Source organism: Falco biarmicus, chromosome 13, assembly GCF_023638135.1.
Source record: "Falco biarmicus isolate bFalBia1 chromosome 13, bFalBia1.pri, whole genome shotgun sequence".
NCBI lineage: Eukaryota > Metazoa > Chordata > Aves > Falconiformes > Falconidae > Falco > Falco biarmicus.
Window position 1 is genome coordinate 1,418,571 of NC_079300.1, and position 25,566 is coordinate 1,444,136.

At 41.8% G+C, this 25,566-nt stretch overlaps 1 protein-coding gene across 3 annotated transcripts in view; it reads right to left on the bottom strand.

The window, feature by feature from the left end:
• The window catches only part of GPR149 (G protein-coupled receptor 149), a 33,879-nt gene extending 12,828 nt beyond the window's left edge, over positions 1–21,051 (bottom strand). For all 3 annotated transcript variants that reach the window (XR_008825091.1, XR_008825090.1, XM_056357998.1), the window contains exons 1-3: positions 19,582–21,051; positions 18,346–18,538; positions 15,933–16,396 (exon numbers count right to left, since the gene is read on the bottom strand). Coding sequence is in view for 1 of the 3 variants with exons in the window: in XM_056357998.1 (XP_056213973.1) it covers positions 15,933–16,396; positions 18,346–18,538; positions 19,582–20,550 (1,626 nt within the window). In the remaining 2 variants the exon portion in view is untranslated. The remainder of the gene's footprint in view (positions 1–15,932; positions 16,397–18,345; positions 18,539–19,581) is intronic.
• Between the last annotated feature and the right edge of the window lie 4,515 nt (positions 21,052–25,566).

The window sequence follows — 25,566 nt, forward strand, 5'->3', positions numbered from 1 at the left end:
AAGTCTGTTCTGGTTCTTATATCCACTTATAGACACTTTTCTCTGCATGCACACATGCACAGATACATACAAGTATTTATTTATTTATTCATTGTACACACACATATGTATAAAATATTTACCCTTTTTACAATTAATTTCTTAATTTCTGTTAAGATTGAAAAGTTTCAATTTGGAAATGCTCAAATGTTTCAATTAGAAAAATCATGGCATTACCCAATTAAAACATTCTGTAAGCCAAAATCGCTGTCTTTATGCTGAGGACAGCTTTAACTGAATACCACAAAATATCTGCCAGTTCTCATAAAAGCTGCAGTCTAGCACAAAGTTTGAGCTAGCCCTCTGGAGGACTCTTTTCTGCAGGTCTGCATCACAGAAACAGCAAGTTGGTAATTTTCAAAGCTGCTTAATATCTATCCACACACATCTCACCACTTGGGAACGCTGCAGGATCTCCAACGCCATGATGTCTGCCACCAGCTCCTGCCAATGGGAGCTGGCCGTTCCCTTGCCTAGTTCTACTTTTTGCGGAGAGTGTTTACTTCCATCACGTCCCACCACAGGGCATGCCCCCTGTGCAGCTCCTGCCCGAGATGGCTGGAGGCTATTCTGTTAGAATCTGGGACAGGGCTTTCACCGGAGAACTACATGTACCAGCACATCCATTTTTAATAAGCAAAGACAAAAAATTACAATGAAATAAATCACAAATGTACTTGCTCCTTAAGGAGTGGTGATGCATTCTGAACAGAGAAATCATTGCATAATTGATAAAACAAATGCTTTCATTATTAAATTACATTATCCACCTTCTAGTTTTCACAGCAGACAGAAAGCAGTTGTTGCTGTGAGGCAAACCTTCCACGCAGTCATTGCAGTCTAAGACCAGGCCCCCCTGCCCTGTTCCGGCTGCCTGGGCAGAGTTTGAGCTGGATTAGCACGGGAGGATACTGTTGCACAGGGGAGGATCAGCCTCTGCAGAGGACATAACCAAGCCCCACAGCGCTGGGTAACGGGTGCTGGCAAGAAAGGCTTCAATTTGGAAATGCTCACGCAGTGAGAAAGGGCCCACAAAGAGCTACCTGACTTAGAGTTTCCAAGCAATCCTACTAAGGCCATTTATGCAGCCTAAAAACTCCGCAGCCTTCCCTTCACAGAAAATAAGAAAATAGTTTTTTTAAGGGGGAAGGGAAGGAAAGGGGTAGATAACTTTTACAGAATCTGCTGTTGAATTTCTCCTTGCAGACCAACAAAGATCAAAGAAAAACACCCTTTTCTATTCGGTTTGCTATAAAAGTTATACTTACGTGAAATATTAACAAAGGGGTATTAAGCTGCAAGTACACTCAGAGAAAAAATCAATTGCCAAAGCAGAGCCTCATTCTGCATGCTGGTAAGTGCCTCCCAAGGGTGTGCAGCATTCCCTCTGCATCCCTTTAGTGTCTGCAGGAGCGGATCAGCAATTTGCAGAGCTGGACACTTACAGAAGCCAGGAATGCAGGACTGCAATCAACTTTGATTACTGCTTCTGATGTATTTACGTATGATGTTCACAATAATTTAAAACTCTAGTTTACAACCGATCAAGGATTTATTCTGCTAGAGGAAGCCTAGAAAACTCTTTAAGGCTGACACATTAATATTCCGAGTACCAAACATTTCTACATACTTTTTGCATTTTGTATTAAGTGTAACTGGATTCATCCTGTTACAAGGATCTTAAACTCAGCGGTCCCAGTTCTCCAATGCTTAGCACCTGCAGAGACCATTGTCCACTCTAGATAAGCACACACTTCCCAGGACTTCCTGGTAATTTTTTGTTTCAGACAGCAGATGACTGCACAGCAGGGAAAGAAAAGCATGAACAGCTCCATTCTCCAAACACACATCAATTAATATGTCACCTCCTAAAAACAAAGCTGAGACTGTTCCAGAAGTGGATCCTTACTACGTAATCCTTGTTAGCAACTGAAATACAAGATAAACTGTTCAGAGCCACATGACCTGAGTGGTGCCTCATGTAGCTCACAGCTATTTGATTTTAAAGAGAATAAACTGCTCTTGCAGTATGGTCAAGGCCAGCGGAGAGAAAAAAAAGAAGGTTAATTGGGGGAAGAAAGGAAATGCCTAAGAGCCTGGAATCCCTACATGACCAAGGGGAAGAAAAAAATTTGTTTGGAGGATACTCAAGTGCACCCAAGTTAGGAGCTAACCTCCCTGACTATGCAAGAAGGCTGCATACTCAGACATTTAGTTTGAACTTGTTGCCCAGGCATAGGTGTCTAGTGTCATCAGAGATGCCACAGAGGATTTGGGATATCCTCAAAAAACTTTCAAATGTAACAGAGGACTAATAGGTGACCTACAGCCTCCTGAAGCAGCAGCTGGAGGCCAGGTGGGACACCTGAGCGCATCTCAACTGTTTCTACACACCTGTGTCTGGGCAACAGACTCAAGCACAAGGTAGTTTGTAGACTCTCCCTCACGATGCCCAATCTTCGCATCATGAATCACAGGCCCTGGAATAATAATATAGTTGTAACGTCAGTGTTACAGTGAAGTAGAGATCATATTAGAGTGTGTATCTCATCTCTGGAAAAGGTAGGAGAGCTCTGATGTGAGGTCCCAGAATGGACAGTGACTCTCCCAAGCCTGCAGAATGGCACAGTGGTAGAGCCAAGAACAGGCACAGGTTTTGCTGTGTCCCAGTCCAACACCACTCCAATTGGGCCATGCTGCCTTCCCAAACAGAAATATCAGCAATCTAAAGAAAGTTCTAAATAATTTGCATTCCTAATTACTTTGGTGGAATACAGCTCTAGATGTAAAGTTCTATTTTTAGAATGTTTCCAGTAAGGATCCTGATGTTTCTTTCCAGAGTCAATGTGTTTTCCGTTTATTTTAAAACAGAGACTTACTCTTCCACTCTCCTAAAAATAAGTTAGCTGCAGTAAAATTAATTACTGCAATGATTTGCCCTTTGAGAGGCTGACTGCAGTAAATTTAGGGCTAATAGGATACTGAAAGAAGAGACAAGCTCACCTCAGATAACCTGAAAACCAGTGTTTCCTGTTGGCCTACCTAATGTGGACAGACTTTTATTTGGAGCAAATTAGAAAGTGCAACAGAGGCATCCAAGGTAAGAATACTTGCATCTACATAACCAGAACTTCGGTACTCAGTTGCCTGGTGCTGAAGTGAATGAGCTCAACAGGAAGCCCTTTAATATTCCACAAATAATGCATATGGCACATTTAGTGACCCCCCTGTGGTATGGGTTGCATGGACAGAAGCTCAGAAGGTGCCTGGCTTTAAGGCCATTTGGATGATCTCAGGTCTCTCCTTACTGCTGGACTTGATGGGAGCCATCTGCCATGAGCTTCAGTTTCTCTGTTGTCTGTAACTGCTGATGTCCCACAGAAGTCTAGATGCTTACGGTAAATTTTTTTAATGGTAGAATTATTACAAACAATCTGTATTTTCATGTAAAGATTTTTGTTTCAAGTCTTATTACATTTAAATAGTCTTCTTAACAGACAGAATAGCTGATTTTACAAGAAACAACTCTCTTCAATATGGAAACAGGCCTGCCTGATGGGATTTGGTGATATGTCCGGCTTTCACCAAACTTCTTGCCTTCAGGACACCTGTTTCAAATCCTACACTGATCTTTCAAAAATAACTGGGAAAACACATGTGTCTGTTTTGATGTGTATGCTTGTCAGGTTTAATAAGATTTTCAGAATAATTACAGACTTGGCCTTTATGTAATTCTGTGCATTTGCTCTCACAACACAGTATAAGATATTTATGACAATTTCTGATAGCTTATTTGCACTTTCAGGTAAAAAAGTGTGTGCGGAATTAACAATTCAGTGTTAGTTTTAATTCTTTGCGGGAATATAAATATTTGGAGTGTGTGCAAGAAGCAAATAGTCTTCAAACTCTACGCTAGAGGAACATTTAAATTGTGAAGTCATGCACTTGAAAGCATAAAAATGTCAGCACTGTGGCTACCTGGGCAAATAAATTCTAGCTCTTGGAATTCTACTTTGTGCGGTCTCCTCATGTGGTACAGTGAATGTGGGCAACAACCGACCATGCAACTGAAGCCTAAGATCATGGTTTATGTGTATATCTATGTTCACGCACAGAGGCAAGCGGAGAAGCTACCTGAGGCTGTAGAAGCAGACCAATGAGGCTAGAACTGCACTGAGGCAACCACATCATTCCTAGCTGTAGAGATAGCTCCAGCCCTGCATCTCCACTGCACAGTACTGATGACTCTCAATAAGGGTTCTGTCAACCGGACTCCAATTAAAGCAGTGTCAGTGTCCACAGAACTGAAATTTCCTGCTTTAGAAAGGTGCAACTCTGCAATCTACATACCACACTAAGAAGAACATGACTTTTGCATAGTTCTATCTATCTGTCAAAGCTTTCCAGCCATGAATATCTGAGAATGACTTCTTATGTCTTGACTGACAGGGCTGATTGCATTATCAGCTTCTAAAGAAGGTCAGTATTGCGGAAGAGAGAAGAGGTCTATTGGGCAGCATGTGGTGGGTACAGAAATCAGAGCTTGGGATGTTTGGTCCAGCTCCCTCCATCACCTTGCTACCAGGAAGTGGTGACTCTTTACACAGGAGATGATCTGCTGACAGCCATTCTCTTTTCGGCAACAGCCGCAAAATTGGGCCTTACGCTTTTCACCAGATTTGGTGAAGTTTATTTGATGTGTGTACTGCCAGTCCTGGAAAAAAGTTCTGAGTTCATTTGTCAGCATCATAACAGGCTTTCTGCTCAGCGGCAGGTATTGTAAAGTTAAACTGAAATGGTGGTTTTGCTTACTAGGGAAATATAATGAAGAAAAACAGGTTGAAGAACAGTAGAAGCCTTTAAAAGATGGAGAATGTATCAGCCTAGAGTGTAATGGCTTTATTGGGAGCTGTGTAAATTGCAATGCTTTTGAAACTCCTATTCCATTAAGTGGTACTAGTGCAAATGTACAAGGGTCCCTTGGTCAGTCTGATACTGATTTTGTTTGTAGCATTGTCTGTTCTCTCAGAAAAGGAACACTGCTACCAATCAGTGGCAGCTCTTTGCAGGATCAATTCCTTTAAGAGACGCTGATATAACAGTGTCACTGGTCAGCTCCACAAGGCTTATTCACCCTCATTAATTCTGCACAGCCTGGGTTTTTATTTCTTCTCTCTAGTTCTGTGTGTGCATGTATACTTGTGCCTAGCATTCATGAAGACCTGTTTAAGCAACAGATCTGAGAGCTGTTGCTTATTTGTCTGAACCAGACAGAATAAACAGCAGGCATAGGAAGCTAGCTGCTTCACACCAGGGTGCCAGCATGAGGGAAGCGCTATTCCAAATTGTGTATATCCAGCCTTGCCCTCCCGGGCAAATGTTTTTACACCCAGTATTTCTCCCCTTTGTGCAATTCAACAGAGTGCCAACTGCAGTTTAACTGCAAGCAGAGAGTCAGCAAGCACTGCAAGGACCACACCACTTTGTCCCACTTGGAGCAAAGTCAGAAGGTGATGGTAAATTGCTACATTGATTTTCCAGCCAAGGGAACACCACCTGTGGGAAGAGACCAGACAAGAACATCGCAGCAGACCAGCATGGGTACAGTTCTGTAGGCCAGTTGAAAGCAAATACAATCTTCAAGTCCATTCATACCTCAGCTTCTGTGCTGTGCCTGGTGTTCAATGGAATGTTTATACCTTCCTGGATTGAGAAAGATCCTGTGTATTTGTCACTGTTAAAATCCTTCAAACTGCAGACATACAGTGATACAGCACTGACTCTGCCTCAGTGAAATTACACAGCTTCCCCCTCTTTCTCTTTGCTGGGCACATAAACAGATTCTATACAGACAGTCTCTTGAAAGAGGTTGCTTGAGGCAACCCATAGATGAGATATCAAGTCAAAGAAAAAAACCAAGCAGAAAGCCTGTAACATATTGCAAGCCTGGGAGATTTCTGTTGCCTGAAGGCATTTAAGTATAGGTAAAAAAATACATGACATATTTACACTCAATTTCTTTATGACAGGGAGATACACTGGTATTTTATGAGATGTTAAAGGCATCTTTCACAAATGTGGCTCAGCAAGAGTTAGAAATGACAAGTACCATTTTTTATCTCCCTCTCAATTATAGCTAGCCTATATAGGTATTAAATAAAACCTGCTGTCTCATTCTCCTTTCATGACACTTATATTCCAGAGAAACCACTTTGATGGAGTAACTCTTTACTCCCAGAACAGACAATGAGGAGACAACCAGTTACAGCATCATTACTGTCACTCCAGGGTAGCGCCACCTTCCAGGTAGCACATTGCTTCAACAGAAAATCAGAGGCATCACATGCATAGTCTGGCACCCTGCTCTTCAAAAAGCTAAATCAAGTGATACCTTTCTAACTGCTTTTTTAAGGTCTGAAAATAACAGAATAAAAACTACTGCTTTCACAACACAAATTAAAATGGGCAGCCTTCTGCAAGTATCACTTGTTCCTCAGAGGGTGAAAAAAAGTAATGTAGGGAGAGACTTCTCATCCCTTGTTTCCCTGACTGACTTCAGGCAAATGAGCAGTGCAGGCCAGCTGGCATGCACTATGCCTCTGTAGTCGAGTGGCTCAGTATTAAATCAAACTCGAAATTTAGACAAAGTATGTAAATATCTATAATGAAAACAAGAAAGAATTTGAAAAACAGAGGATGTTACAAATAGTTAGCAAAACATGGCCTTGGGAGAAGAGATAGGCATGGTAAATATGTCAAGCTGGGGCATAACAAGATAAGCTCAAGGAGAACCAAATGGTTAATGAGATCGAACAGAAAATTACTTGAACTATGTGTGAACTATCCTAATTAGCATACTGAAAGATACTTCCTAGAGCAAAGTAAGTCCCTTACTAACAAAGCCCCCCTCCCCACAGAACACGATGGAAAAAATAATGCTGTACCTTTAAACGGAGACGAGGCTCCTGTTACTGAAATCGTGGAATAAAGAATTTATCAACATCAATGTGATGCAGATAAGCAGACACTTCTTTATTAACAGGCAGGTGCGCGAGTGATTGCTCTCACGATCAACGTACACCAAGTTTCAAAATCATACACCTTATATAGGACTTACTTATACATATTCATTAAGTATTCATGCATAAACATAGTATTTCCCAAAAATCATTAACATACTCTCCTCCCATATCCGATTCTGTGCAGTAAAGGTTAGAAAGGTCTAGAAATGGGTCTGGGTATTATTCGGGTAGGTGGTACATGAGTCGGTGGTCGCGATGCCCCCTGCCAGAATTACCTTTTACCTACATTCACTGTTTCTTGGCAGGTAACTACGAGTTGCTTCATTCAGCTCTCCCCAGTTCCCATTAATTCTACATTCTGACATCTCAATACACTCTCCTAGGCTACGCATAAACACTGTATCCAATCATGAAACTGTTATCTAAGTTCTAAACATTCCTACTAGGTGATTCTGACCAATCCCTTCGGCCTTGGTACGGAGGATTTCATAGTAGCTGTCGGTTGCTACACAAACACAAATTCCACTAAAATATTTCTTATAACTCTATATTCCTATTAAAATCAAATGTGGTTAATTAATTTAACTAATAGTAGATATGTAACACTCCTAAGAACCCATGAGAATTAGGTTTGACTAAATGCAATTGAAAACAATTATTCAAACTGTATGAAATGTTTTACCCTGTGTGAGTGGTGGGCTAGCTTTGTGGCTTTGCCACCTAGCACCCACCTCTGTGCGGACATGCAATAAATGGTATCTCGGTTCTGTGTGTGAGACTGGCTTTTCACACAGCAGGTAATGAACTCTGAACTCCATTTGTGGAACAGCACCTCCTTTCAGCAGACAGCACAGAAAAATACTCAGTCCTGCCAAGACTTACCTTCCCCTGAGGTACTGGAATGGTTGCTGGCATCAGACACAAAATGTACCAGCAGTTTTTCAAGTGAAAGCTTTATGCCAACTGTGACAAAGCCCCACTAAACAGAATGGAATATTTACCTGACTAAAAGCTGGGATATTTGGACATGAGGTGCTTTGGATGAGACCCACTGTTGACTAACCTCACTATTTACAATCTTTAGTAAAAAGTGCTTGGATTTTTCCCCCATTTTGATAAAGTCTGAGTTGGTAAAGCTAACCAACCCACATCTGCTTCTGATCTTCCAACTTCCAAAGCCAACCCCAGTTTATTACCTGAGCTAAGAGGTTGGTTTATTGGCAAGAGCTGTACTTTTTAACACTAGTCCAATATCACACCTCTGCTTGCTGACATGCAGACAGCAGGTCAGCCTGCAACTCTCACCCTTCATACGGTGTGTGTAGAGGCCATCAATGAGGACCACCTTTACAGTAACTGCAGGGTTGTGTGTTTAACTATGAAATCCTTATGCCTTTATCTCACTATGCGAGTCTGGTAACTTTAAAATCAGCAAAACCAAAGTCATATTCACAAGGATCCAGTTGCAAGTGTTATGGGCAGGGTTTAAATTTCAAACCACAGAGTCTTCAATGCTGGCCAATTTCCATTCAGCTGAAACTAGTTCTCTTTTGTCAAGGTGTTGACCAGGTTTTACTAAGCACACAGTTTTCACATTTTAATTCTTAATCACAGTGCAGCTGCGTGGTTTGGTCATACCAGAACACCAGACACGATTTCCAACTGTACCTGGCCTAACACTGAGAGGAGACCAGCAGTCCTAGTTCCTTTCTTAGTTCTGCATCAGAGATGCAAGGCCTTTCACTAGATCCTTACCCTTACCAAGCAGTGCAAACCACCTTCAAATGAGATGGAAATCATCACACAAAATTCAGTAAGATTTCAGCAAGTCCTTTGCCTCAGAGGTGGTTGGGGTTTTTTTTTTACTATTAAGAAGCGGTAAGCACACTGGGCCAAACAGCCCAGTATATACTGTAAGTTTGAGGGTAGCAAAATAGGAAATGTAACCTTTCTAACTGACAGAGTAGTACATATGACCATCAGCATGATGACTATAGCCATTTAACACCTCTGAATACCTCCTGCTACAGAAGCAGAACCAGGAGGAAATGTGCAAGACGGCTTTGTAGGACAGAAACATAAAGGGGCACATTTCCAGAGCACAGCCTGTGGTTCAGCCTCTTGACTTCCATTAGTGTTAATGGGAAAAACACAGCTGTGTCCCTACCCTTAGGATGCAACCCAAGAGGATACTTTTGCCTGTAAACACTGTGATTTAGTACACAGCACTGCACCCAGTATTCCCACCTCTGCCTTCTTTTCATCAGCACAGCCACTGCCATATGCTAGCTTTGCAGCAAGGCAAGATTTATGGAAGCTTTATTTTTGCGTTTATTTTCCCTGTGATGAAACGGAGGCAAAACCACAGCTATCAGGTGAAAGGGCTGAGTAAATTTACTGGAAAGTGCTGAAGAAAGAAAGGAAAAACTGGACAAGACATGGTAGGAAGGAGCTTGGGAAGAGAGTTGGAATTACCTCTTCATATACTGACACGCAGGAAGGCACGTCTATCCAAAGTTCTATAACATGTAAACCAGTATTAAAGAACTGTATGTCCTCATTAATGTGCTTTATGCTTATTATGCCATGTTGCTCCTTCCACTTGCTTCTCCGTCACAGGAAGCCACATTGTGATGTCCCCCTTCAACTGCCACCAGGTTTTGTTCTGCTGAAAGGAATGTACTGCTGCTTGCAGTACTGCTACAGTGGGGCAATGTATCAGGCTCTGGCTATGAAAAGAAAAGAAGACTAGAAGAAAGGCCAAACACAAGCCAAGAAAATTGTTGCATTCTTTTAGGACTGTGATATAGCACACATAAAAGCATTTATAAAGGGAGTTCCAAGGATGGGTTTACTGTAGTAACCCAAGAGAACAGCTGTATCCTCCCGCTCCTTCCTAGCACCTCCTCTTGTACATGTCCTCTCTCCCACAGCACAGAAAGGCTATACCAGTCCCCACTGCCCCCACCCCATCCCCATCCCAGCTCTGGCTTCCTCTCAGCTCCAGCACTGAAGTCCTGGCAGGGAAACTCCTGAAGTCTGCCCCAGGCTCAGCCTCATCTGATCAGACATTTCTTCCTACTCCGTGCAATGGACTGCCAGCCCATACAACAAAAAAAGCAACAAGCAAACACTGCATCTCTACTGGCTTTATAGTGGCATTGGTGTTAGGCTCCTTCCAGAAGGCAAAGGCAAACCTGCCTTTAATCAGGCAAGTGGCAGGCAAAGGATGCGCTGTCAGTCAGAGCTGTATCAGCTGCTTTTTTTGCTGGACCAACTGGAGGTTGCAGTCAGCAGCAGCTTGTAGTACCACTGGGCTGTAGATGTATTTTGCCCCAGCCTGACTTGGGGGAAGCTCAGCCGAGTTTATCCAGATTATGTCCAGGACAGAGCTAAAATCCACCTTCCCTCTATAACCTCAAGAGGATCCAGTACTGGCAGAGCAAGCAGATTCCCATCTCCAGTTCAGCCTGGGGTTCCTTTCCCTGGACCCTCCCAGCATGACAGCCAGCAGCCTAATGAGCCGAGGAGAACTGGGCACTGCAGAGTGCCTGCAGCTTCACACATTCCTCCTGGGCAGATGAAACATATTAGAGACATTGCAGTTCCACAGGCCTAGACCTCCAGTTTTTAGTGCCTCACAGTGTTTGTATAACATGCATCTGGGTTTCAGAAGAAACCAGTAGATTGTCAGTAACATAAAGCCACAGGGGTAGAGGAACTGCCTGTGGAATTCAGCCCACAGTATCAACTCCTAATGTAACCCAATTTTTTAAGACTGGAACTAGGATCAGCTCTCAGTGAGAGCAGCAATGTCTACAATTAGGCAAGGGACCATCCCATTTCCGTGAGATTAGGTCAATTCTTTTTGATGGCAGCCTGAAAAAAACCGCAGAGAATTTTGAAGTATTGCCAGTACAGACAGAGTTTATAATAGAGTATGGCAAAATAATCCGGGGTTTTGTTGGTAAGTAGAAGGGAAAACAGTCAGCACACATGGATATTTCTGGGAATTAAAAACAGAATGGTTCGTATCGTGCTTTTGCAGTAAGTTATTTGTAGGCTGTTAAAAGCCTGAACAGCAGCCACTGCACAGTCACTAGAACTAGACAACAGCACAAGACAGGGTGAGGAACTGGAATAAATTAGTGAATGCTAAATAAATAAATAAATATTTATTGGTATATAGTAAATTAGACAGTCCTCAAAAAAGAAGGCTAATAAAAGATGGATTTTTCTTGAATTGTATTGCATTTGACCAGCACTACTTCAGTGGCTTTGGAGAGTGGTTTATGTCAGAGCAGAAATAAAGCCCTTTCACTCTAAGCTACATTCATGCATATGACTGAATTCTCTCTTTCCTGTCCTGCTTTTCTCTGCTTTTCCCCAGTTCTGAGCAAACAGAAGCAGAAAACCAATAGCTGCAAGATCTCATCACCAGTTCACTGGTAAGAACAACTTGCAAGGCAATGGAGGGCTGGTGCAATCCCTGCTACCTCTCAGAAGCAATGGGCCAAGCAAGCGCTCCACATGGAATGCAGCTGCACTGCATCTCCTGAGTAGCATCAGCATTTCAGTGTTATCAGATTAATGTATTTCACCCTCCAGATCATTGCAGATGCCTACAAAACCAGCACAACTAATTAACCAGCTTAATATAAATCAACATGCGTGCATACACACGCAGCAAATTTCTTTAATCAATGCCAATTTTATAAATTGGTGCCAGTAAAAACCTCTCTTACCGGTATGAACTCTGGAATCTGATATGGCCTTAAGGTGATTTGCAGGAGAAGTATACATCCTAGTTACATTTCCTTACATAAGCAACACTTAATAATGGGGTCTACAGAGAAAGCAGAATTTATTTCAAGTTAACAGTTTACCTTTTAATGATTTCATGGCTTTTAAAAATAATATAGAGTGACAGGCCTGTGCATTCAGACAGGTCCCTCCCTCAAACAGAACATGACCATGGGTGCACTCTTTTTTATGGGAGAAACCCTCTTTGCCTTTCCTTTCCTCTCATACCCATCCCGCTACCAAAATGGTGAGCAGACCATTCTGCACAGCCAGCTCTGACTCCTGTCACTGCCACTTGTGCCAACAGCTTCCTCAAGCCAGGTTCTGTCCCAGGTAACTTGTGCCACTTGAAGGGCTGAAGTAGTAGGTGACCTTGTAAAGCATAAACCTGGTGCCACAGGCACCCTGAGCAGGATGTGCACTGGGTTTGTTTCTGGACCACCGCATGCTCAGACTGCAGTGTTCTCCAGAATGTCACTGCTTTTCCTCCTGAGCTTTCTCAGAGAAACTTTGGGCAATTACTCTGTGACAAAACAAATCTTGTTCAAGCATGTTTTTATTTGCATGCTACATCTTGTCACCCTTTTCTCTGTCCTCTCCTGTTCAATCTGCAGAGTGGCTACGAGAAGGATTAATAAAAAAGCAGAACAGAAGGCCCTGAGAAAGCTGGTGACACCCAGCTCATTTCTGCTGACCTGTGCTGTACAGGAAGATGCCGTGGCCAGCACCAGGTGAAGACTGAGACAGTTACGTTGTGCTTCACCTTCATGGCAAAATCAGTGCTGATGCACTGATGGAAGCAGTAGGATTATACTATAAAGGGTTTACTTGTCCTGCTGGTAAGAAATACTTGTCCCCTGTGAAAAATCTGCATGCCTGGCTATCTGCTGTTTGGAGATCAGGGTGAGACTATTATACCTTTCTGGCCCTGTCCAAAATGTTCTGGTTTATTGCACTTGGCAAAGCAGGTTTTATTCAAAATGGGACACCTGTCAGCTACAGCAATGCACACTGTATCACCCATTCAGCAGCAGCAACTCTCACAATGATTTCTTTAATACCTGGCTGAAGTTGGCCATAGTTCTATCAACTGTAACTTCCATTAGCATGGTACTTTCTAGATTTGATTACGGCATTGCTCTCCATTTTGCTGCAGAAATGCAAATTATTGGGCTGTATGAGTAAAAGATTCTCTCCATGAACACAAAGGAGCACATAGGCACAACAACAGGAGGGGGAACCCCTATAACAGCATCAGAGAAATAGAGCACCCCAACCTGGCTGCTCCCAGGGCTATCATGGGTGCTCTTAAATTCAAAAGCTTTCAAACAGGTAGTACAACAGAAATTACAAAATAATTTTAATGTGAGAAAAATGCATTCTAATTTTTTATAAGACAATTCACTGTCTGTTTTGCAACAAGTACATGCAGAAGGACTGATATTATGTTTTTCTCAAGCTCTCATGCCGAGCATCTATGCCCTTTGCTATGTGGAAATTCAGCATGTAAGGACACATTTGTCACACTGCCTAAGCTGAAAATCCACGTGCAATTGCTATTCTTCCCCCTACTGTAAGTTATTACAAGTTCTGCTTATTGAAAAGAAAGCTGGAAGTACTCTAGTAAGAACATATGTATCTACTTCTGTGATCAAGCATGTATAGTCTGAAAGTAGTAACAATGAGGAACTTTTACTGTATTTGGATAATCACCCGTTTCTTTGTAAGCTTTGGTACCTTCTCCCCAGTTGGCTAGCTTAATTGACAAATTAAGCATACGTACATGGCCAATAAATTCTAGGTAAAGGCTCCTTTTTTAACAATGGTGAAAAATGGACAGTAATGAGGATACAGTGACTTTTCTCAGATACTTAGAGACTTCCAGACAGGATAAATAAAAGGGATGGGTTTCAACTTATTTAATGTTTGCCCCAAATTGATCTTTCATCCAGCACACATCTGAGAAACGCATTAAAGTTAATTTTACAATGCTTGCTGGAGTTTCATATTCTGCCCTTTTTCAGCAGCAAAGCAAATGTCAGCGCTGTGAAGCTCTGGGAACTCATGCTGAATGTCAGAAACAGTGCAATCTGTTACTCAGAAGCCTTGAACTTCTAGACCACAGAAGCCTTAATGCCTGGCAACTGCACATTGGGTTATAACTTGGGAAATGTCAGAAAAGGATGAATTGGGATTCCTTGTAATGAAAGTAGTGAAGTATGTCCAAATGTGACATATAAAGCCCCAGGGCAAACAAAGCCGTCCACGTGCAGTTGTTACAGCTGCTTCACAGAGAGGTGCTCACACCTGCTGTAATGGAAGTCACAGGTCTAGCAATTTGAAACAGCAGCCAGAAGAGATGGGAAAAGGGATTTTTTTACTTTTTTAAAACACCACCTGGAAACTACTGCAAGGAGAGCCACAGTTAAGGATGAACCTAGTGATATACTGACTTTATTAAGCAAATGCTACATGGCACACAGGAGGTTAGCACGAACTAGTAGATTAAAACCAGTTTGAGACACCATTTACTTTTGCCCACAAACACAGCAGTTCATCACTGCACACTGCAACAGAGTGAACATTTGCTTTTTCATGAAAGGGATAATCAGTTAAATTTGAAATATCAAACAAATTCCTACTTTGACTCACATGATAAACTTGTGTTTATCAGAAGGAGAGGGATTCCCTTATTTAGATATAAAATACAGCTTATACATCTTACCTATGTATGTGCCAAAGGTAGAGAGCAAGTTGATCTAGCTTTGACATCAGCCCTGCTTGGAGCAGGAGGTTGGATTAGGTGACTTTCAGAGACCCTCTCCAACCTAAAGCTTTCTGCAGCGCCTGTCCCATGGACTTAACACAAACTCTTACCCACTCCCACTGATTGTCATGGTAAATGCCAGCTGAATTCCACACTGCACCTTCCAACACTCAGTTCAGTTAACAGCCAATGTTCAAACTTTGGTTCACAATCATGAATTTGTAGGAGATAGAAAATCCTCACATTCATTGCCTGCTTAACAGACAGTTGACAAGGAATGGCTAACACTCTTTCCCTTCTTTCATTAAGAGCATTCAACCTGCAACAGTTGAGACACTTTGCCCCTTAAACAAACACTGATTATAGAAATTAAAAGTAAAGTTTTTGAAGTGGCACAGACCTTAGTCCTGCAATCTGATAACTGAAAGCAAACCCCAACTTTTATGGCAACGGTGGCTCATTCAACAGGGCACCCCTTTAGGTGAAAGGTACATAGCAAGATTGCAGCACTCTATTAATTTTAGATCGTTTTGACAGTCCCCTTCTCCCAAAATCTGAAAAGCTCTGTGGGATTCAATACAGCACACAGCAAATGTGAGAGAGCAGAATCAGAACCTCTGTGCAAAGGAATACACAAGCTGAGGTTATGGACAGATTTAACAGGTCTTTCGCCCGAAGTGCTGATGTACTAAGACTCCGACTTCACTTTCTCCTAAGAGCTCCTGAAAACTTATCTGTTTATTAGCATTTCTTCTTCCAATAACTGTCCACAATCTAAATGAAAGGGAAGAGCAATATATTATTGGGAATATTTTTGTCTGAATCTAAAAGGAATCTTTGTGCCCAGACTGAAATGTGCATTTCTCTGTGGACTTACCATTCAGGTTTGATTTTGTAGTTCTCTTTTTTCCTCTACCCAAAAAGTAAGCATGACACAGAAAGTCACCAGATGCTTGGAAATACTCTTGAAAATGTAGTCTTTTGAGAGAAAATCCCTATTTGTTATGATGAATTAACAGAATTCATACTGAATTCTTACCACATACAAATCATGAAGGTGCACACAAAATAGTAATAATAATTACAACCCCATGATTAAGAAGACAAGTGAGAAATTATTGCAGGATGAGAATCTGCAAATAGGTGTGTGGTTACTAAAATATAGAATACTAAGTATGATTCTTACTAAAAATAACTACACTAACAATAGGACTAATAGTAATTTCAATTTAAGTAAAAATTATTGTTTTGTAAGGTAAATCTTAGTATCAGAAAAAAATAAGGGCAAGTTTGTATTTTACCTGCCGAGGGGTCCTCTCCGATTTACTCCTGCACCATTCCCAATCTGTGAGTTCAGGTTTATGGCTTTCCTCATGAGACAACCTCCTCTCTGGTCCTTCAGAAAAAGTCGACTGATCAAAATTTCTGACCTCCTCTCTTTCCAAGCGCGCCGGTTTGTCCGGGAAGAGGCGGTCGGTGCTGCCCCCCGCGCCGGGCTCCGTCCCGGCCGCGCCCCCGCCACCGCCCCCGCCGCCCCGGGAGCTGTCCGCCCGGGCCGTGGTGCTGAACGCCGCCCGCCCGGCCCGGGGGCGGGCATCGCTGCCTCTGCCAGGTTCTGTCGAGCTATCGCAGTCGTAGCTCACCAGGCTGTGATAGGACATCGACTGACCATCCCCATCGTGGTGGTGATGGTGTTCCTGGGATATTTTGTAGATTCCATAACCTTGCTGGAATGACAGGTTGAATTCGAAGCCCCTACGTTTCGCTAAGCAGAAAGGAAAGAAATGTCGTATTAAAAGAATAAAAATGAGATTGCATACACAATGAAAACGACATTCTAAAACTTGGAATAAATTATTTAACTACTGCTAGAAACAGACAATTTTCTATCCATAAAAAGAATAAATTGTTGAGACAAAAGACCTCTCAGTATGTTATTACACTGCCTTCTTAATAAATTCAGTAATTATGCATTCCAAAGCTAATGCATTCCCAGAAACTGGTAGACCATCTGCCATTTTCAAAACCACACAATATATGATGTTTTATGCCATACACAAAAGAAGAAAATACTTAAATGTTTTAACACTTTTTCACAGCCTGTTTCAGCTATATTCCTAAAAGTAAAAAATCGTACAAAATGATAAAACATTTCTGAAGATCTAACTAACTAACCTTCAATATCAACAGTTAAGCAAGAACAACAGAATTCTACAATAAAAAAATAAATATTTGAAGTATTTACACAGTGAAATTTTTGTGCATTCTCTGTTCTAAACTCATTGCTTCAACTAATCTGACACAGTAACTGAGCAATTAAATATTCTCATTTGTTATTTATACCCCTTCATTATTCCTCCTGACACAAACCACCTGAGATTCTTCATCCTCCTCTTCATCTCACATTATGTAGAAATTAAAGAAGTGTTTTTTATTTAACTAATGAAATCACCTTCCCACCAAAATTTTCATGCTAAATTGTAAAATAAAAGGTATGAGGACACATTTACACAACCTATATTTCTGCTCAACAGTTTGTGTGCTTACTATGGGTGAAATTCTGACCTTAGCAGTCACTGAGTTAAAACTTGAGCATAGTCTTTAGTACGCATATCTAAAAGTCACCGATTTATTTTAAATAATTTTACAATTGCTACTTTTCTATCTGTTGTACATTTATCTCGCTAAATAGTGTCATTAAATACATCTGAAACAAACTGCCTCTTGATGAACTGCAGTCATCCTCTCCAGGAAAGTGGTTACAACAGCATCAGCCACAGCACAAGCCATTTGCACTTGAAGAATGTGTTCAAAGCAAGAGAAAGCCATGAAGGAGAATGGCTTTTCTCGAGGATTCAGGAGCTTGCTTTCTTCCTAAACATGCAGTGAACGACAAGAATTCACCCGATGATGTTAGAGGACTGTCACTCCAGAGAATGTGAAACAACACTCAGATCCTCAGAATCTGGAACGTAATTTAGCTCTTAACTTCCACCACTGGACCAGAGGAGCCTTTTAGGTCCCTTCCATCTGAACTGCTCTATTCCTCCAGCTGGTTTTACATGGAGGCCCTCAGAAAACCAGGGTTTTAGAAGATCCCAAGGTTGCCAGTGAAGGCCTGGCATCCTCTGTTACACTAAGGTAAACTTTATAAACATGCAGGGAAATATTTTTAGGCAAAAACTGCATAGGAGTCCCTCAGCTTTCAACAAGCAGAATGAACACAGTGAGATACAGGCCCCTCCCAGCAATCACATTCTTCTCTATGTGCTTTTTGGTGTCCTTGTGACAGCTGTACAAACAATAGCTTCTCTCCTTCTTATAATTTGCTTGCAATTAGCATGCTTTTTTCCCCCCACAACATGAAACAGGTTTAGCATGTTCCATGTATGTGGTTAGTAGAACTCAGATTTTAGTAAATACATCTTTTCCGGAGTAGGAGAGGAGAGAAAAACTAGGATTCAGAGTCCATTGGGCTCTGCTAAAAGATCTGACAGTAACCTGGGAAAATCAGCCAAGCTTCTGTGCCTCAGCATCCATGATTTCCATCCAGCTGTCTCACATTAATGTTACGAGTCTCACATATTGTTCTGAGTAATGTTTATGCCATTCAGGAAAATTACTTCAAGGAGTACAAAGTACTGTTACTGGCACTGACTTTCTACCTTCTTTATTGCAAGATATATTCCAGCTGCATCACCTTTCCATACTTACTTTTGAGTTCTTCTGAAGACACTGCGTATGAGTTCCTCCTGCAATTAATGATACAGCCACAGGGCAGGTGGATCCAGTGTTCTGACAGGACAAATACTGGGGTGGCTGTGGCAGCCAGCAAAGTCAGCAGGAAGCTAAGGGATTCAAATGGAAAGCTTTGAAAGCCGGTGATGTGCTGGACAACCATTTGTATCTGAAAGGCAAAGCATTTTGAAATTTAAAACTCTTCAGGTACATAAAAGAGATACTTCCAGGAATAAACAGAACATCTCACTATGAATATGACACAACTAAAGGACACAGGTTGTCATTAATATTTGTCAAGCCTAACAGTTTTGTTTCTAACAGAGTGGAGAAAACACACTGACAGAGGCTCTCCTCGTTCTGTATTTCTCAGAAAAATCCTTGCTTAAGCTAAATATAGATGCTTGAGCACTACTAAAACAAGCAACTCAGAGGAGGCTGCTAGTTCAGTCTCTCCTGCATGGTATTGAGGAACTCCAGCTCCTGATGGGGAACAGAAGCAAGAGCTTAGCACCACACCAGGCTGCGCTGCGGATGCTCTGTAATGCTCTCCTTCCTTTGAGAGAATCTCAGGTGCTGAGTCTATACATATCCTGGGAAGGGGCGACAGGGTAACTGTCCCCGACCCATGTTCTGTGTACTCAACACTCCTTTCTAATTAGACACAACTATACCTGTTCTCAAATATACCAGTGCATGGACATGGACAACATTCCCTCCCCACCACGCCTCCTGCCCCAACCAATGCTATAGAGATTACAAAGATGCAAGCAAACCTCATTTTTCTAACAAACTCTTTTTTTTTTTTTTTTTTAACCAGTCTGGCAAAGGACGTGACTCACAGCTGTGAGAAGGGGCAGAAGAGCTAGCTTAGTACAATTCACAGACCCCATAATACTGAACAAATGCTTGCCAGTATAGAAGGGTGGCAGTAAAAAAGGGTGGACTTCAGCCATCCCTGTATTCAGGTGATACAAATGATGTGATGACAGAGTAACATACTGATGAATCAGGCTCTGCCAAACCTGCTGAAAGCCAGTTAAATTCATGTAGTGACACAGACCTGCTTAAAAAGACTTTTGCTGGCACAAACTATACTATAAGGAACAATTGCAATACCTACCGTTCACCTGTTTCAATACACGGCACACCAAGTCACATCCCATTTAAATGTAAGTAAGCATTAGAAAGTAAATCAATCTGATAATTTACCATCATTGGAAGCCAGAGAATTACTTTTGTCAATGCAACAATCAGTGAGAATCGTTTCTGGGCGAAGCCCACTGCGAAGCTCCTGCTCTGTATGCTGTTCATGCAACGGGGCTCGAGTGCACTGCTTTCAGCCACACCTTTCCCCAAAACTGCCTCCGAACTGGGACTTGCATTTTGGAAATGCTTCAGGGTTTTATCCACAGGGTCCACCAGTGACACAGATGGGGTAGTAGTACTGCAGCCTGCAGGTGTCCCAGGGGTGATGTAGCCTCGAGAGATTTCCTGGTAATCAGTATGTAATAGCTGTTGCTCATCTGAGCACAACAGCTGGTAAGTTAGAGGAACAGACAGCACTGTGAGAAGGCAGAAGCACAGCGAGTAGACAGTAAATAAAAACAAGATGTAGGAACTGGCACAGTCAGTGAAGCAACCCCAGGAGGTGGGGATGTACGCGCCCCAACCACAGAGAGGCAAAATGCAGATCAGCAAACTGATGACCCAAATAGTAAGAATGGCCCATACCACACTCACTTGTTGCTTGGAAGTGCTGCAGCATATTGTCTCAGTTTTGTTGATGGTGTAGAAGTTGTAAGAAACTAGAAGACAACCTTTCAGGTTGCTAGAAATGCCCTGGAATAAATACACAAGCGCTGAGGTGGTGCACAGAGGCTGGAGGAAGACATCACTTGACCACTGGGTGAGCATGAAAATAATCACTGGCACAACACTGATCAAATCATCTATTGACAAAGAGGTCACAATCATTGAAACCGTTGTTTTGTTTTGCATTTTCAGCAGGGAAACTAGTGAATAAATGCTGCCTAGAAGTGCTGTGAATGCCATGATAAAAGTCAAGCAGAATAGAAAGACATTCAAAGTTCTCTGCTCACTAGGCTTATCCATAACGCTACGATTTTCCACGAAGAAGCTTGTCCCATTAAGTGACAAATTACTAGGCGTTGCTGACATTGTCCTTGGCAAATTTTTTCTTTACCTTCTCACTGACTCTGCAAGTTTTCACTAGCTGAAACCAGAAGTTAGTTCCACATCACAAGTTTCTTTGTCTTCCTAGACTCTCTTTTGCGGCATCTGATGAAATATTCAGGTGAAAGCACCCTTGATAACCAGAAAAAGTCATGCCCTACAAAAATCAGGCAACAACAAGTATCAAAGGTGCTGAAAAAAATGCAGTTCTTCAAAATCCTTTCAGTACTGGAAGATGGTTAATTTAGGTTCTTCAGGTAATAACATGCCATTCACTTTTGACAGATATCAGGCAATGTGCCTTACTCACAAGTTCAGTTGAAAGGAAGGCAGAATATCAGGTATATCCAAGCTCTAGTAGCTCAGGAAGAAACATAGTAGAAAGGAGAGGCTGTTGGATTCACCCTGCACTGTTCTGAGCTGCAGGAGGGAGGAGTCAGATGCAAGCAGGATAGCAGAGAGGAAGGGAGTATCTTCTCAGACAGAGCTGAGCTGCCTCTTAGCTGGATCAGAAGACTGAAGCAGTGTCCCTGTTAAGCCACACCTCCAATGCTGACACTGAAATCCAATGCAAATACTCAGATCTGATGTCAGCTGTAAATGTCATTCCCATAAAGCCCACGGCTGCTCCAGGGCTGTGCATCATGAGCTAGAGTGCTGCTTTTATTTTTTTGCACTTCTGTACTCCAAGCTTAGCAAGGGGAAAAGCCACAGGCACCTTTTATGAAGCTGAAACAGAATGGATGTGTCTGCTCTGCCTGCCTTCTTGTATTCCTGCTCCCACTGCAAGTGTGAGTGTGTACGTGCATACACTGCACACGGATGCTAACTCTTTAGTAACTTAGTGACAACCTTTCATTAATGGCAGGTAAGTGCCATGCACGTTTGCCAGGTGTTGCCTGCCTATGCGACATCTCAAGTCAGTCTGGGGTTTATAAAACTTCCATTCCCTGCATGACTCAAATGTGACCCGCGTCAAATGCTGAGACTGTCTGCTTTAGTTGAATACATGGATAGAATCACAGCCAAGTGCATTTTGACACCTTATGGATGTTTTCTCTTGAGAAAGTGAAACTGGTGAAACTGAGAAACTAACAAAATTTCCAATACTCAGTTGTTAAGAGGACAGATGCAGATTCAATGCAATCTTCTTGAGGGACTCTGCCTTTCTCTTCTTTTTGGCACCACTCTGAGTTCAAATACACGATGGGGATGTAGGACAAGTATTTTCTGATTAAGGGTAATATTGTAAGGCTGCCGCAATTACTTGCTAGTCTGGGTAACATTAAAAATCCACTCATTTAGGAATCTGTGTTAACAACCTGGTCCTTGCTCAATTCTACCCACTTTGAAATGCATTAGCAATGTCAAGGCAACAGCTGGATTGCTCGGGTGTTTTCCCTCCTGCCAGAGCAGGGCAGGGCTGGAGGCAGTGATTCTCAGAGGTGCTGGAGCCCCAAACAGGACAGGCAGTGGAAGAGAATGCATGGCTGCAGCTGTATCATGCGACAAAAGACCACAACACAATAAGAGCCAAGGGAAATGACAACTTATCTGAATAATCCCTCATTCATCTCCAGTGGGAAGGCTCATGCCCCAAAACAGGCTAGGTCTTCCAGTCAAGCCCATGTACAGCCATAGAACTGTCCTCACTGCAGTACCTGCTGTAAAGCCATGGTCCTCCTATGCAGCCTGACCGAGAGCCTTTCCCTCTCCATTCTACCTTTCACATCTCAGCTGCTCCTGTTTTGAGGATTCTGCGTTATCTATCAGGACCAATAGTCAACCTTCATGTAAGAAATCCACAAAAGAGAGGAGCATCCATCCTGTTTTCCACAAAAGACACAGTTCTGGATCTGGACCATCCATCTGGCCTTTAACTGCACAGGATTTGACTTGGATTTTGTGATTTATTTGTCCTGTTGGACTATTGATTGTTAATCTGGGCTGTGCCAGCTAAAGGCCATGGCTCATTTCCTTCCATTTACAAATCACAGTCACTTCTGCCCCCACAAGTCAACTTTGAATTAAGGACAGTGTTCTAAATCTTAAGATTAAAGTGTGATCCTGGTCAGAAGTACAGTCAAGAGATAAGAAGAGAAAGAAGCATCATTCACCCTTATTTGGACCTTATTTTTCAGCCTGGCTTCCTCAAGAAACACAAGACCATGCTGTCTGAGTGTGGATATATGCGTGCACATGCCTCTCTCTTCCACTCCCTATCCCTCAATTCCTTTTGACAAAATGATCGTTTTCATCTCAGTCTGATAGTGTCAAAGCTATTAAGTACCCACAAGTTTTATGAACATGAGCAGCTGATGCAACAGATCACAGCAGGCTGCAGCAGTTCCCTCTTCACTAGAAACTAGTGAACAAACACAAAGCAAAGGCTTTGTAAATACTCCAACCGTAAAGCTTCAGTTGAAATTTCAATTAACCTGGATGCTAAACTGTGGGAAAACACCTTCACGTACTCTGGCATGTCTCAAAGCTTTCTGATATGTGATCAGTTACTTTCATTCTTAAATTCCCTGTTTCCATTGTGTGTGTCATCTTCATTTGCACTTGCCACATTGCTACTGGGTGTTTAGAAACCATTTTAGTGATGCTTGAAAAATTTATTTTCCCTGCTTTGGAAAATTTTCCTCCTGTCCAATAGCCTTGAACAGCAGGTATCAACTACAAGTTTTCTGAAAGTTCCTTCAGTCCAATCCTCTTCACACACTTCACTGACCTTGCTTTATTGGCTGTGCATATACAGCTTCTATGCCTCTTTGTGGATTTTTGGACACTTTTGCTAAGAGCAGTCCATTCTGTGCCTTCCGTTTATATCTGGAATGAAATGCTCATCAGCGTTTTTAAGAAGTCACTTTTATTTATCACCATACCCATTCAAGGCAGATGACATATGACTCACTTCAGTTTATCTTCCCACAGAATGTATTTTATTATATGAACTGCACCTTGCCATTCTCTGCGGCAGCTTTTACCATAACTTACAATATGGTGAAATGTACTTTCCTCTGGACATTTCATAGTTATAAACTGAAGGTCTTAGGAGTGATGAATTCAAACAGCTTCCCCTCTTATTTATCTTTCTTTAACATGACTGATAAATTCTGATAAAACATGTACAGAAAGATCAGTTTAATTTTAAAACTAAAGAGAGAATTCGGTTGTAGTAAGAAACAAGCAACTCTACAAAAAGAAGCATGATTTTTCACATAGCCGTGCCTCCAGTAGTTGACTTGCACACCCAGTAAAGTCTAAGCTCCGAAACTTCTCTTATGGCTGGGACAAATGAATCCAAATTACATTCTCTGATCTCTTCTAAAGGATGAGTTTGTATTGCAGTCTTTCAAAGCTTACAGGAACACTCTCTTTGCAATGGTAATTTCAGTCCCAAATTTCCCTGAAATTCATGAAAAGACTCAACTAGGCCTGGGGGTGGCAAGGACAGGTAAGTGAGCAGAGAGGTAGGCAGTGTCATCACAATCTCCCTTCTCCCAAATTTTCTAAAGAAACAGTGCTAGAATGGAATAATACAGCACTGCCAAAAAGCCATGGTTAATGATCTTGCAGAAACCAAGAGAAAGAAAAAGACACCTCTGTCTGCTGCTGTGTCCTTGGTTTGGACTGTGTCAAGGCAGGCACGAATATGTAGATTAAGATCCTTACTACCTATTCCCTTTCTGCTCTGCATTTAGCCTCCTGAATTATGGGAGGTTCCTAATACAAATACCATCTTTCGTAATATAGATATATATTCCTTATTCTGGTGTGAATTCTCTTTGCTAAGGAATGATCACAAAAAAAAAAATACATTAGGCATGGAAATCTCCTCTCTGGCCTCATTTCAAACAGCACTGCACAACGATGTCTCTTTTAAAGGAAGAGTCAGCACCCAACAGTCTATGAAAGGATTTCTAAGAGACACACTGCATGTAACAATTCAGAAATGCTTGTAAAGAGAATCATACATTCACCATTCATAAAATTTAACCAACAGGGTATTCAAAATTTATCCTATTTAGTGTATGAGTCACATTTTATTTTCATACCTTGCTTTAAGCTAAGCTTTGACTTACGGTTTTGCTTCCTTTTGCCACTCAAGAGAGACAAGGCTATTACAGCAGCTATATATATAAAAAATATTTCAGAAGGTGATACAACTTCTGCACCAGGCATAAATGTATATATATAAAATTCCATAAATGTCTTTGTAATTTATTCCTCAATAGAATGTGAAAGAAAATGTTTTATTTTTTTCTAGAATTTTTTTAACAGGGTTTTAAAAAGATGTCAAGTCATATGATAATTTTTGGTCTATTGGACTCAGACATCACTTGCAGACACAAGACGGTTAAACTGCAGCTATTTCATCTAGTTATTTGCATTAGATAAATTAAATCAATGGTGGCTTCTAATAAAAGGCAGATACTCTTACACTTAATCCATTTCCGCTGCAGCTGTATTGCTGTGGTGTAGGAAAAGGATGCTTACTGATTTGGAGCAATTACAGCAATGTAAATTGGGAATAATTCCATTAAACTTAAAAATATGATTTAACTTATGTGCTCATTAAGGGCTACACTGCACCAGCTCTAACTCAAACAAAACAGAACCTTGCTGTGCAGAGGCTCCTGACACCAATGGGTTACCACTACTGTCAGCAGCCTGTCACAGCCTGTCCCCCCCTGAGGTAGTGCCTCTCTCAGCAGATGGGCCGGCATTAAGCCCTGCCCATTGCCAAAGCTCCCGAACTTCAGGTTTGTGCTTCCTTGCTGTAAACAGAGACAGTAAGTTGAAACTGCAATGAACTGAACGTTTTTGGAGAACTACAGAATTAATAAGAGACAAATGGAGCTAAAAGTAAGTAAGCCCTGAAATGTCCACTGGTGAGTCATCATCACGGTGCCCACCTTTCCCCAAGACTTCCAGAAGCCTATAAAGAGCATGTCAACGGGCAACAAAAGCAGTGCCAGCACTTCAGTGAGGCTC